The sequence below is a fragment of the Convolutriloba macropyga genome, chromosome 13, assembly GCF_964194025.1.
Source record: "Convolutriloba macropyga chromosome 13, txConMacr16.3, whole genome shotgun sequence".
NCBI classification, from domain to species: domain Eukaryota; kingdom Metazoa; phylum Xenacoelomorpha; order Acoela; family Convolutidae; genus Convolutriloba; species Convolutriloba macropyga.
This window is the reverse complement of record NC_134480.1, coordinates 13,870,104-13,885,586: the sequence shown is the minus strand read 5'-3', so window position 1 is coordinate 13,885,586 and position 15,483 is coordinate 13,870,104. Positions and strand designations below refer to the sequence as shown.

At 32.1% G+C, this 15,483-nt stretch overlaps 1 protein-coding gene across 1 annotated transcript; it reads left to right on the top strand.

The window, feature by feature from the left end:
* The first annotated feature begins 852 nt into the window (after positions 1-852).
* Positions 853-15,016, top strand: LOC142351632 (granzyme K-like). The gene is made up of 3 exons (XM_075403769.1): positions 853-1,081; positions 8,965-9,058; positions 14,524-15,016. Exons 1-3 carry the CDS (start codon positions 853-855, stop codon positions 15,014-15,016), a joined length of 816 nt encoding a protein of 271 aa, XP_075259884.1.
* Positions 15,017-15,483: the final 467 nt, after the last annotated feature.

Below are 15,483 nucleotides of genomic sequence, written 5' to 3'. Positions count from 1 at the left end.
CTTTTAAAATTGATTATTTTGTCGACAAATCTTGTAGAAAAAATTTTCCAAAAAAGTCTTTTACTTTGATTTTGGGGCACATAGGACAACTTTAATCTGTTTTTCAAGTGATGTAACTTAAGTTAGCAAGCATGACTCTGCCCAAAATCAGCTTGAAAAACGGCTACTGCTAAATTTAACCATGGAAAATTGTATTGATTACTATGGCTGTTTATTTTATTCTTATAGAAAGTTTTCAATCATTTGTGCACAATACTATGATAAGTTGGCCTAATTTATTAAATTTAAAATTTTCAGCTGAGATTGCAGATAGCATGAACCGGAAGGTCACCAGAAAAAAAAAACAGATTTTTGATTTGCCAGGATATTGTACCCCCCCCCCCCCCACCTAAAATTTGTCCCTATTCAATTTCTACAACTTGACATTACACTTTTCAATAACAATTTACTACATTCTGCAAAAAATGACCTTAGTTGAGTGCTATGAAAGTTCATTTTTTGATTAACATTCTACATTTCTTCTTTGGTATGTTATATTTCAATGTCACCCTGTTTAGATCAAGAATTAAAAACAGCCGAATGAACCTTGGAACACCTCCAATGTTGACAATTTGAAACACTTGAACTATCGAAACAAACAGATAAACAATAAATTCTACTTAGATAAATACGTTAAAATAACAATGAACTGTTCTTTGACCATTTTCGAGCCAGGGTCATTAGATTTCAAATTGATGCATAGAGGTCATGTTCAACTTGGAAAACTAACAGTTTTTTGTGCCAATAGCTAAATTTTAGTATCTTATAAATAACTGCCCGCCTTCGGTTTTGTATTTGTCTTCTAACTTGATCATGGGACTGAAAATTTTGTTGGTGCTTCTAATTTTTTTGTTCAACTCATTTACAATTGAAGCTAAAAATTTTAGTAGCATTTTACGCACAAGTCTCATTAATGGAATCGACAGCCCGGGGAGACCTTTTTACGTGAAGGTGCTATTCGAGAGACCTGATTTCTGTGGAGGGGCAATCATCAGTCCTTATTGGGTTATATCTGCGGCGCATTGCTTTAGAGCATTTTATGGTTAGCACATACGGATAGGAGCTTTTAAAAGTTCTTTTTATTTTACACACTAAATAAAGTTAAGGTATCACTACCTTAAAAAACATCCCAACTCACCTTAACTGTTAAGGTAGATTTGCCTTTCCTTAACTCACCTTAACTACCCTAACTTTACCAGAACTTTACCTGATAAGTTAAGGCCTCACTACCTTAACTAAATAAAGTTAAGGTAATTTTACCTTAACAGAGTTAACGTAAATTTTCACTTTAACTCGAGTTAAGTTGAAAATTAGGTAAACTTTACCTGAACTTTACCTTATCAACGGTTTACCTTAACTCCGGTAAGGTAAAAATACCTTAATTTTTGTTTAGTGTGTAGGAAAATATTAAGAAAAAGAAATCGATGTTTTAAAAAATATGACTCCAATTCAACAACAGAGAATAAACTTCAATTGCTGTATGTATGATTTATAAAAGATTTATAATTTATTGTTTTCATTTTGTTTCGAGCACTTTTAACCTATTTGGTCATGTGCTGAAAATACTTCCTTAAAATATGACAATTGCTGCTCATTACAAAAATAGGAAAGCTTGTCAACGTTCATAAAAATGAAAAAATATTTTCGTATTATAGAATTGTTCTTCTCTAGCAGTCTAATCGACATGATTTTACTGCCGAAAGTGCTTCCATTTTTTGGAGGTTCATAATATGGTTTGCAACTTTTCTATAAACAAATAAACTAACGGTATAGACTTTTTTGTTTAATTTTAAAAAATAATACACACTTAATGAAATTGAAATTAAATTACAACACAATTGTAGGAGCATTGAGGGAAAACACACTACTGCTAATTGCACAAAAAAAGAAGAAGCTCTACTTGCTCAACGTACACTTAGCTAGAAAAATGAGCCTGGATGAGAAAGCAAGCACGTGAGAATTAGTGATTATAGATGTTCAAGTTTGGGAGCTTACGATCATTTGGTACAATGGTTAGCACAAAAGGCTTTCAAATAAGAAAGGCTAGTTCGAGTCTAGTAATTGTCTTTTTTTGCTTGCGTCTGCCTGGATTTCCTCCAACAAAATTAAAAATTACTCTTAGAAAAAGTAAAGCCATATGTTTGGTTTGTTTCATTCCTAGTTTGACGGGTCAAATAATCAATTGCAGTTCTGGATAGAGAATTTATAAAGATTTTTCATTCGTTAAGGACGTTTTGTTGAACTTTTTTCACTTATTTTAATTGCCATTTCTGCAAAATTGCCTTCATTTTCAATTGCATAGAAGCTCAAAATATATTGTAGGCAGAAGCCTTGAACTTTTTTTCAAAATTTAATTTCTACGCATTACAAAAACCATAGAGCCGAAAATCATTTGATTGAGTTCTGATAAACGCGTGTTGTGAGCAAATAAAAACTACTCTGTCCCTCGGCCTTATGCATATACGTATTAAATAGGACACTGAGACACAGAACCGTTTTAAAGAGCAAAGGGACCTTTTCAAAACTCCCTTTCAAGACAATTTTATTTAGTCAACAGTTGTTCAGACGTCCTATTAACCTCAGCATAAGCACGACTTCAGGCGACTACTCTATTTCATGCGTTGTGGGTTGTAATCCCATATATGTCTCAGATAAATCACCTTAGACCGATATAATCTACTTCTTTAATTTCAGTCTCTATTCAAAGAACACTAACAGAACGATACAAAGAAGCGTATTACCATTAAAGATCCGATAGCAACACGTAGTTTAGACGGCAAAGACTTCTTGATGCTCTTACTAATCTTAAGTATCCTCTAGTTTCGATACTTAAGATCAAAGCCGGTCACCACTCCGTACAAAAGGTGCAAAAACCGAAAATTTATAAAAATATTTAAACGCGCCTTATTGATATTTTAAATGATTAGGTTTATTGAAACTATTTTATTTGCACTTTTTTTCAAGTTTCTTACGTAAATTACAATGCATCTTATGCGTACTTCAATTACTCTAAACTGATTGGCTAAAAAAACGACGCATTTTTTAAAAATATTTTCCACTAATGTTTATTTATTTAGTAACAGGATAAAATCGGATAAAATTAAAGGCATATTATTTCAGCAAAACTGCCAACAATTTTTAACTTGTGTTGATGTCTTAACCAATACCTGTACCAAATTGCATTTTTTTGAACAGACTAAGAAAGTCGAACACTGCAATTTAATTGCAGTCAATTCACATATTTTTCAAATACACTAAAATCAAAGGTAAATGTCTGTAGCATTTGGTCGTGCCTTATGGGAATTGGTCATGCCTCTGCTCTTCTTTGGGCTTAATTTTAATCTATCATTACTGAGCGTTGGAATAATCTAAATTAAAAACATTTCTTCTTCTGCATAATGCTGTTTCTGAGCATATTTATGTTAATAATTACATCCTAAATTAAAACAGAGAACTTTAATTAATTGTTTCATGGAGCAACAAATCAATGAGAAAACAGTATTTTTAGTTCTCATTTGACGCTAACAACATTTCTAAATTTTCATACGTCTGCCATTTTTATGGCAGACGTACGTTTATGGCAGACGTACGTTTACCGTTCCATTGGGCTGATTAAGCTGTTTTTAAACTAAGTATCTTTTAAATATTTGCTGCAATACTATTCAAGAATAATCTTTCATTGCAAAAAGAAACAATTTCGGAAAAAACGTAATAAAAATTGCTCAAATATTAATATATAGAAGTTTTTTGACTGATTGGAATCAAGATCATAACAATTGTTTGTTTGGCTTCGGCTTACTGATCACTATATTCCATTATTTTTCAAGAGAAGAAGCAAAATTTTACAGACATATGACCGCGAATCGCAACGAGCGAAAAAAAGTTTCTGGAGAAAGCATATCGCATGTTCTGTTGTAGAAGATTCCTATCAAGTCCAACGGTCCGCTGACGAATGACCAAAAAGATTTATTTAAGGGTCTAAAATGGAGCTTTGACAAATTTAGGTTGGTTGAGCGTGTAAATTAAGAATGCAAAAATAGCAAAAAAGGATTTCTTTTAAGTTCTTAAAAGCTGCCGAACTCAGTGTTGATTGTTTTAATCTTCAAAAATTGTTTATCAGAGACTTATCCAGAGAATTGTCATCAAATTTAAGAAAAATTATTTCTGACAAAGAATTTTAGGTTCTGAAATTTAGTACTGCTCTAATGTTTAAGTCCAACTTTTAAAAAACTGTAGATATCATTTTAGTGGAGAAATATTCTCTCAAATCTTAATGATTTTTAACACTATGACATATTATTTTAAAAATATTGTCAAACAAATTTAAAAAAAGCTTTTTGAAATTTATTGCACAGATTTTTGTCTCGTCTCTAAATTCATTTGATTGAAATTACGAAGAAGAAATGATATGAGATTGTTTGCATTTCATTTTCATCCATTGGCTGTTTATATTAGTTCTTCGAAACTGTAGGGTCGCGCCATGTCATTGTTCTGACCCCATTTGTGGGGGAGGAACTATATACTCAAATCGGTTTTTTTGTTCAAAAAACTTTGGCCGATCGAATTTCAGTCTCTGTTCAAAGAACACTAACAGAACGACACAAAGAATTATACTATCAATAAAGATCCGATAGCAACACGTTGTTTAGACGGCAAAGATTTCTTGATGCTCTTGCTAATAAGTATCAGTCTAGTTTCGATGCTTAAGATCAAAGCCGGTCACCATTCCGTACAAAACGTGCAAAAAAGGAAAATTTATAAAAAAACGCACCTCATTGATATTTATAATGATTAGGTTTATTGAAATTATTTTATTTGTACTTTTTTTTCAAATTCCTTACAAAAATTACAATGCATCTTATGCGTACTTCAATTACTCTAAACTGATTGACTAAAAAACGACGCATTTTTTAAAAAATAGTTTCCACTAATGTTTATTTACTTAGAAACAGGATAAAATTGAATAAAATTAAAGGCATGTTATTGCGGCAAAACATTCAACAATTTTTAACTTGTGTTGATGTCTTAACCAATACCTGTACCAAAATGCATATTTTTCAACAGACTCGATTGGCTAACAATTCGAACACTGCAATTTTACTGCAGTCAATTAACATATTTTTCAAATACGCTTAAATCAAAGGTAAATGTCTGTAGCATTTGGTCGTGCCTCATGAGAACAGTTCATGCCTCTGCGGTCCTTTGGGCTTAATTTTAATCTATCATTATTGAGCGTTGGAATAATCTAAATTAAGAACATTTCTTCTTCTGCATAATGGTATTTCTGAGCATATTTATGTTAATTATTACATCCTAGTTTAAAACAAAGAACGTTTGTTGATTGTTTCATGGAGCAATAAATCAATGAGAAAACAGTATTTAGGTTTTTTAGTTCTGATTTAACGCTAGCAACATTTCTATATTTTCATACGTCTGCCATTTTAACTAGCGTGCGTGGCATTCTATTGGTGTATTAGTGGCTTTCTCGTTCCATTGAGCTGATTAAACTGTTCTTAAACTAAGTATCTTCTAAATATTTGCTGAAATTCTATTCAAGAACAATCTTTAATTGCAAAAAGAAACAATTTCTGAAAAAAACGTAGTAAAAATTGATTAAATATTAAGATATAGAAGTTTTATTGCTGCCTGATTGGAATCAAGATCATAACAATTGTTTGTTTGGCTTCGGCTTACTGATCACTATATTCCATTATTTTTCAAGACAAGAAGCAAAATTTTACAGACATATGACCGCGAATCGCAACAAGCCAAAGAAAAATTCTGGAGAAAGCATATCGCATGTTCTGTTGTAAAAGATTTCTATCAAGTTCAACGGGCCGCTGACGAATGACCAAAAAGATTTATTTTAGGGTCTAAAATGGAGCTCTGAAAAATTTAGGTTAGTTGAGCGTGTAAATTTAGAATGCAAAAATAGCAAAAAGGATTTGTTTTAAGTTCTTAAAAGCTGCCGAACTCAGTGTTGATTGTTTTAAACTTCAAAATTGGTTTATCAGAGAATTATCCAGAGAGTTATCATCAAATTTAAGAAAAATTACTTCTGACAAAAAATTTTAGGTTCTGAAATTTAGTACTGCTCTAATGTTTCAGTCCAACTTTAAAAAACTCCAGATATCATTTTAGTGCAGAAATATTCTCTCAAATGTTATTGATTTTTAACACTATGACATATTATTTAAAATATTGTCAAACAAATTAAAGAAAGCTTTTTGAAATTTATTGCACAGATTTTTGTCTCGTCTCTAAATTCATTTGATTGAAATTACGAAGAAGAAATGATATGAGAGGGTTTGCATTTCATTTTCATCCATTGGCTGTTTTTATTAGTTCTTCGAAACTGTAGGTTCGCGCCATGTCATTGTTCTGACCCCATTTGTGGGGAGGAACTATATACTCAAATCGGTTTTTTTGTGCTCAAACAATTTTGGCCGATCAATATATTCATGGTACAGAAATGTGAGTAGTATCATAAAAAAATTGGTCCAGCATAGAAATCGAGTAAAAAAAAAGAATTTTTTGATTTTCGTATTTTTCAAGGAGATATCGAGGATTAAAATTTTGTGCGACCACGGGATATTTGGCCTGCTTTTGTTCACTTATAGTGTAGTTTTTCATCAATTTAAGTTTTTTAATTAAATATTAAAATCAAAATTAAATTTCACGCCAAAATTGATTCAATTTTGAAATCCTAATAGACGAAAGGCGATAAAAAAGACTAGTTCTGGTCCCATAAGGAAGTTTAAAAATCAAAAATTTCTAATTCTATTTGAGAGCACTTTTATAAAACTTTTCATATTTTGGAGTCCTATGGCATAGTTTCGTTGATTAAAAGTGCAATAGGTATCTTAATGAGCATTAAGTGAACCTTTTTAGAGCTTTCAGTGGACAGCTAATGACTGTCAAGGCTTTAAAAATGATTTTTCGAGAAAATCTTGGTTTTTTCCTCTAACTTTTTGTTATATGATTTCAATGCCACAAGATTTCAAAAATTAAAAAAATTTTTTGGATATTTTTTATTAATGATTTTTCTTGAACTCATCACATTATCCTGCGATTGATAACTCTCATTGGCTTAGAGAAGATGTTCAGTGGATCATGGATAAAGTTTTCAAAGGATTAATGGCTTCGACACTTTCTTCTCGCATTTTTCTAAGTAATTCTTGGATTTTGCCTGTATTTGTTTTTGTTTTCATAGTCAATGACTTATTGTAATTTTCTACTCATGACTTTTGAATAAATAGCATCATTATGGTTTCATAAAGGCATAAGTTAGAGTGTTTGTTAGCATCGGTTGAAAGCTGTTGAATTTAATGTCATTGATACTACAGGTTTTCTCAAAGATTTCGTTGTTTCGAATTAATTCTTAACCGATCGTAGAAAATTTTTGCGAGAGGTTCATTTTTGATGGCTTCGACACTTTTCTCGCTCATTTTTTTTATTTTAATATTTTTGCTTTTTTAGATCTATAGGTATCCCTAAAATGCTAACCAGTCCCATAAGCTCGTGATTGAGAATTAAATGAATTATTTTACTGCAAGCAGTCAATTTTTTGTGAGATAACTTAAAGATTAAGATTTATGCCTTTTTAAGATTTTCAATGATTTGTGAATTTTTTCAGTTTTTGTTGTTCTTTTCGTAACTTATATCTCATTCTTATCATTGAGGGATCCCAGACAAATCTTTATATTTTAAAAATTAACATGGTTACTGATTTTATGACGTAACTGATGTTCTGTTTTTTTGGATAATATGCGTTTTCATAAAATTTTATGTGACTGGAGTGTTTTTGATTTTTTTTCTCGTCCTTTAGCACAATCGCGTAATAACAGATCCCAATAATTTTCAAATGTAGCCAATTGAAATTATTTATTCATTCTGTATAATTTTAGCTAAATTAGTATATATTGAATTTGAAATAAAAAACATAAAATTCAGATAATAGTTAATGACTTTAAAGGCTTCAATAATTTGTGTTTTCACAATATTTGTAATTTGTTGTTTGTAATTTTTTGATTTTTTTGCATCTTTATTCCGTTTTTGTGGCTTAGTCTAACCAAAGACAGGTCCTTTTGTTTTTCTTCTGATTTTTTCCTCCTTGTTTCTTCGTTTTGTCCACTTGTTAACTAGGCTCATTAAGGAAAAATCCCATCAGATTTTTAGTTACTGAAAAGTATATATGTGTAGTTAGGGTTTTGTCTGATTGTAATTTGACGTTGTTACTAGGTGCTTTTAAATTAAGATACTTAGTTTTTGCTGTGAATTTTTTTTGCTTTTTTTGTTGTTGCTGGTTTTTTTCGTAGTCATTTTAATGTAGATCTCTTTGTAATGAGGCGTGGCATTATTTATTTTAATTATTAGTTTGGTTGTGTAACGATTTTTTAAACTCAAACATCTATTTTTGATTATCGTTTTGTCAAAAATGTAAGTCAAAAGACAGTTAAGTCAAAAATGTAGATGAGCGCGGGTCGGAAAATCATGCGCGAACGCATATTAACGAGCTTCCTTGTTTTTTCCTACATTTATTTAAGGCGGTTAGACTTAAATTTGGTGATAAAAGAACTAAGTTTTTGATGATCTACAAGCATTAAGACATTAGAAAAACACAATTTTAACCAACGAGTTCGTATGTTTTGATACAGTATACCCTATTTTACTTGAAATCGTGCAGTTACAGTACATTTCCGTTAATTTACAACCACTTCAACGTTACACTATTTCAGGTTAATTTTTGTTTAATTCAATTTAATTTCTTGAGTTGTGTGATTTAGTTCAGATTTACACTTGAAACTAACCTGTTCTTGTATTTAAATATCACACAAATTTTGAAACCTATATTACATGACTTACTAAATAGCCAGTTATAATTATAATGCAATTGTAATACAATTAAAAGTTGAAATTTTTCAGGAAGAAGGATTACTGTGGAACTGAGAAGTTACTCAAAACATACCACTCCACTAATCAGTCTCTACAACATCAAACGATATGTCATTCATCCAGAGTAAGGCTGTTCAGAACTATTTCCCCCCTTCCCACATCCCCCACCCCCAATTTCATCAAAAATGGCACCTAATATGCTTCTTTAGCACACTATGTTCAAATTTGCCAAAAGTATAGACCTACAAAATGCTAACCCCATATTTGTAAATTTCAGAGAAGGTTAGTTTTAACTCCGTTTTCTATGAGAGTGTTCTGGAAATAAAGTTATGCCAGTTTTTTTGCTACTTAAACTCAATAAGTATACAAATTGCATCATCTATTTTTGATTTGTTGAAATTGTTATTGCAAAAACATTATTTTTGCTAATATATGAAAAACTGCCTGTTTTCGAATTAATAAGCAGAAGTTGCAAGGTTAGAATTGGCCTCACCATGAATTGTTATGCTCAAAACTTTATTTTGATTGTAATGGGGAGCTCTTCTCTTCAAAACAATTTTGATTTTGAGGTTTCTGTGATAATTACAGATCAGAATGCTTTCAAATCACAGCTCAACTAAAGAAAAATCGTTATATATGGAAATGAGGGCAAAAAATGCAGTCTCATGACATATATTTAATTATGGATAACGTTGGCTTTCTTGGGGTGGCATAATTGAACTTATACAAAGATTGCGCTTGATACCGAATAGTTCTTATGAATATGATTTTTTTTTGTTTTTGAGAAAGTACCAGTGAAATTTTAAACTTTGCCTATTTTATATCTTCAATTTGTCAATTTGTTGCGTAGTCTCAGCAAAGACTGATCAAATTCTCTTTGTCCTCACTTATATTATGTTTTTTAAGTCATTTCATGTTTAAAATGGTGTTTTTTTGTCTTTGACGCTACGGGTTTTTATTTCGTTTTATTTTGGTCAGTTTCACAATCTTGTGTTCTTTTTTCTGGGTCTCCTCACCTTCAATGCAGATCAAATACCATGTCTTTGGGCGTTGACAGAGGCGGCGCAGTTTAATATATCTAAGGCTTCAGTGAAAAAGTTATGTCTTCAACGGCTTCGAAAACGTTTTCTCACATAATTACTGTATTTTTTAAAATTTTTTTGTATTCAACCTTCTCTTGGCAGTTGTACGACAAATAATTGATATGAAACTTTCTCAGTGGCTTCCTATTGAAGTCTAACTGGTCCTACTTAATTTTTATTTGCAGCTTTCAGCCTCTCAACGGCTATTATTTAGGTGGTCTCCTTTTTTTAATTCGTTTCACCTTTTGATGACGCTTTTGTTCTACATAAGTCACGACTTAAGCGCCTGATTCCCAACTTGCTCACCCATTGGTTCGAAAAATTTGACTTGAAATCCATTCACTCTATGGATTACAAAAAATTAATAATACGGTCAGAGCAAAGAAGCAAAATCAAAAGAAATAGGATAAACTGATAAGCCCTGTCATTAGTTATTAGTGCAAAAGGATATCAAAGTTCTTTAGTGCAGTCGCTAGCTGACATCAGCGCTGATAACCTCCAGTTAAGATGCTGACTTAGGTTGCCTCAGTTTTTTTGAAGCTAAGCGAAACTGGACATCAAACTAAAACACTTCTTGGCACTTCTAATAATTTTCTGTCAATTTTGATTTCTTCTACTTTCTGTTTCTATTTCAACCCCAATTTTCTTCATGGAGGTCAAAACAACTTTTTTGCAATTCTATGGCTATATTTTTAACTGATAGGGAATAGTTTTCATGACTTTTGATATTGATTGTCTTCAAAAAAATGAAATCGTTTTTTTCTTTACTTTTGCATGTTTTTTCTTTTTTTTCTTGTTACCTAGTCTCTATATTCGCAGATCCCATGTCGTTTTTAGTGAAGCACATGTTTTTTTACTGTGCCTTTGGGGTTAACTCATGCCTCTATGACTTTGTTATTAAGTTTATTATTTAAAAAAATAGACATTGAGTTTGGGTCTAAATTAATGCTTTTTGTTATTTGGTTTTTGTTTCCTTTTTCTCGAAGTCTTATTAACGGCAGGTCTCATCTGCCTTGTAATGCGGTTTTACTTAGTTCGTTCAGTGTTGTGATTTAATTTCAAGATTAAATACAAAACTGGTTAGGGAACAGTGGAAAAAATATATCGTTGCATTGCAGTAGGTCCGGGGTTCAAGCTCATGTATCTGAAGGCATTTTTTGCGAAAAAAAATTCAATAATTACGGTATAAAACAGTTCGGTAAAAAACCACAAAATTCATTTTTCACCAAAAAGAAACTTTTGGCATTCAATGCATTCACCACTATGAGATGTGGGCCCTCTGCGGTGATAAATATTTATTTTCGCCACTACTCGCCGCAAACCTTACAATATTTTTCTGCAAAATCCCTGGAACCCGACTGGTTGTACTCAAAGAATAGCTTAACGTGGACTATAGCTTTAACAATCTCGGCTGCAATTATACTTGTGACGCTTGAAACTGTTGTACAGTATATAGATTACAGTTTACATATATAGCTCTTCCTAACATATTAATCCATATTTTTTTAAGCACGCAGAGTTCCTTTTTAACTGATTTGTGGCGGAATTCTGAACTACATCTTGTGGCGGAATTCCAGATTTGTGGCGGAATTTAAATCGGGGTTATATGTCTCCATTTTTTTGCAATTAAAGATCACTTGTGATAAAGTTTGGAAAATAAACCCATTTAAAGAAAAATGTTTTCAATTCCCTGCGTTCTTCAAAAATCTAGATTAATTTGAAATATCTATATCAACAAGGCGACTCGGTAATGTGCGATGGCACATAAGGTTCCGACCCCGCCCATCCACAATTTTGGCATAATTGTCTACCAAATGAGGAACAGATAGAAAAACACAAAAATTATTTTTTGCGAACCCCAAAAAAGCCCAAGTCTTTTTCAAAAAATTCTGTATGAACGATAAGATAGCCTCCAAAGCAAATAACTCAGTGGAGTAAAAATTGATGCATTAGATTGCTGTAATATGTCAATATTAAGAAAGCGAGTCAGGACTAACAGCAAAATCAAACAACAACAACAACAAACATTAATTACATCAAAAAATTTATGTCCCTCTTAAAAACTAAATTTATTAACGAAGTCAACATACCGTCAGATAAACCTAAAACTAAACAAAAATAACTTATAAATCACCAGAAAACATATGCGACCAGTCCATAAAAGGGTTTGGTAACAATTATACAAAAAATAACGAAAACAGTAAAGTAAAAAAATTAACTTATTTTTTTGAAACAGTTAACTTCAAAGTAATAAAAACCATTAGGAATCAATTAATATTACCACAAATTTACAATTACCACTGCTTCTATAGAAGGGCATTAATTACCTGTCCTTATTCATTTTTTAAAGCGGCTAAAAAGTACAACAAAGAACAAACAAAATTTCAATTGAAACTTGCCAGAAAACGCTGTCAAAACCGTCAAGCCAAATTTTGGCAATCAAAATATATTTGATTGAACTTTCTTCAAACAGCTATATTGTATTACGTGGCCGTTCTTTAGTAAGACTAGGTAACAAGTAGACAAAAAAGCGAAGTGCTAAAGTATGTAATACTTTTTTTTTCGAAACAAAATTACATTCAATGTCATGAAAGGCATTAATTACAAAAAGAGCTATTTAAATAGGGTCGTTTAGTCATGAAAAAAAACCCTCGAGACCTGTAATTATCCAGAATATTTCTTGCATCTACAAAAAGAACGTCAAATATGATAAAAATCAAATTATTTTACTTTTTTTTTGTGAAAAACCGGTGTCGAAGCCAGTAAGGTCATGACAAATTCTTTTAAAAAAAGGTTTTGGGACACCAATCCCTTTTATTCCTTTCACACCCATAATGTCATATTTGACCTGTAATTAACTAACGAGATTAGGTAACAAAAAGAAACATAAGAAGAACAAAATTGCGAAGTTAAAAATTTTTTTTTAAATTTTTGAAAACGATTGTTTTCAAAGTCATGAAAGCCATCAGCTATCTACTAATATCAGAATATCGGTTTTTCTGTTCTTCCATGAAAAGCCAATGAAAGCTATTACTATAAAGGAAATTTCATAAGACCGAAACGACAAAGTATAAATGACAGTTAGAGACAAAATTAAAAAATTCAATTGATTTCTTCAAGAAAGAGGCGTTGACGCCTTTAAAACGATGATGTATATCTTTCACGATTTTAATCTGCTCAATTGTGCCTTATTGTGAATGCTAATAAGGTGAACTGAGAACTGTCAATAATGTGATAATGTGACAAAATTAGAAAACGTGAAAAACTGGCAAATATCAAAACAAACAAAAATCTGAAATCTTGTAGTATCAAAGCCAGAAAACAATAACTTCAGGCTTAAAACTGCAACCAAGAATAAATGTTAACTCAGTAGAAAGAAGAAGCAGTCTTTCTTTGCTGACACTAAGCTGAAAGTTGAACAAATTAAGAAAAAAATAGAGGAAAAGCCATTATTTATTGAAAAGTCAATTATTTTTAAAAAAAGAAACGACCATAAACTTTCAATTAAAAAACTAAATGCATTAACTTGGAGCTGTTGAGCAAGCGAATTGGTTGGACCTATCACTCCTGAGCTTTGATTTGATATGTTCTGTTCTTTATTATTAAAAAAAGTCTTTTTTTTAAAAAAAAGACCGACTGATTACAACCCGATTTTTTTTGGATTGTAACAGTCCAAGAATCGCCCAAAACTAGCCCTGCTAATACTTATTGTCCGTTCGGAACAATTGATTTTTCGAATGTTGTAGATATAGATAATTTGTTAGTTGAAATCTCAAAATAAATTCTGCATTTTTGATAATCAACGAGTAAAGTTAGCAAAAAACGGCAAAGTTTTAACTACAGTGCACTCTCAGCGGACTCTGAAGTAGAAATAGCCCCCCTCTGAGTCTACAAAGGTTGTATGAGTGTTGTTTAGGGGTGTGCTGTCGGCAAATTTAATCAAAGTGACTAAAGTAGCTTATTTCGTGCTGTTTTTGATGAAAAAGGCTAAATTTTGAAATGTTTATCCAGATTTTTTGACCAAAAAAAAATAAATCAAAACAATCAACAATGCTTGTTCGTCTTCAAAAATAAAATCAACGACACTATTCTTAAAAATTATAACAAATTTTAGCAAAATTGACGAAAATTTAGGCAAAAATTCCGGAAAATGTGAATAAAAACAACGTGAATTCACTCCTCTTTTCTCAGAAGTTTAAACCTCGATAACTCCCTGTAGAAAATGAAAATTAAAAAAATCTTTTTAATTCCATATTCTACGCTGGACGAGCTTTCTAATGATACCAGTCTCAACTCTTTACGATGAATATATCGAGCGGCGAAAATTCACGGAACAAAAAAAAAACCCATTTGAGTATATAGTTCCCCCCCCCTCAAGAGGGTCGGAACAAAAATGTTGAACTGTTATTCCAATCGTAGTCCAGACTTAATTTTAATCTTGCAAAATTTTGCCATAATAACAACAGCTTGCAAGACGTTAATCTACCAAACAATGCAACTATTCCAGCTTCGAAGATTCACATGAGCCAATGAACAACATTGTCCTAATACAACTTCGTCGACCAATCAGAAACGCTCAATATTATGCAATCGACTTATGCCGAAACGAGGAAGAGCACGGGACCACTTTGGGTACATGCAGCATGGGATCCACGTTCGCCCAGAAACCCTACTACCCAATTCGGCTAAAAGAGACGCTCTTCAAAGAAACCAAATTTTTGTCGCGTAATATTTACGATATGCGGTTATGTCGAGAAGATACTGTTTGCGTAGAACGCCTTCCTGGTGATAAGACCTCAAATTTGTGTTTAAGAGACGACGGCGCGCCGTTGTATGCTATGAAATGCGGAAGTATGGTTCCGGATTGTCTGTACGGAATCGCCAGTCACTATGACAACTTTCAAACCCGGTACGGAGATCAAAGGTGTACCGGGGGCAGTTACTTTGCCAGTATTCCCCACGCGTATGACTGGATTTCCAGAATTGTGTTTGAACAGTGAGAGCATTAAGCAATTTATATTACATTGTTAACTATAACTGAAACTAGTTATTATAAAATTCAATGCCTTCTTCTATAGTTTTTTCGGATCTATTCTGTTTCGCCCCCCCCCCCGTGTTTTTTATGACCCCCAGTTACAAATTATATGTTGTTATATAGCACGTTACTATGTAAGAAAATAGCACGTGCGCCTGGGGTCATAAAAGATTTATGCTCACTAAGCTGGGGGGCGGGGGGGGTTTCTTTTAGCAAATGCTAGGGGATTATCAAATTTTAGGATATCAAATGCATTTTGAAATGACGTCATTGACTCCTAGAGATCGTTTTCATGTTCATTTGTGGGGAAGACAGTTAGCAATTAATCGAAGTATTTTTTAGCTTCCAAAATTTCTTCTTTGACAGGCCCGACAACACTTGTTGCAGAAACTATGTTCGCAAAAAAAAACGTTGCGTTAGAAAGGTTGCAAA

Bases quoted from the DNA above. Each gene is read 5' to 3' on its own strand.
- LOC142351632 (XM_075403769.1), top strand. From the start codon at position 853: ATGGGACTGAAAATTTTGTTGGTGCTTCTAATTTTTTTGTTCAACTCA. The intron at 1,082-8,964 runs GTTAGCACATAC...GAAATTTTTCAG, and splicing joins TTGCTTTAGAGCATTTTATG to GAAGAAGGATTACTGTGGAA. The intron at 9,059-14,523 runs GTAAGGCTGTTC...CAACTATTCCAG, and splicing joins CGATATGTCATTCATCCAGA to CTTCGAAGATTCACATGAGC.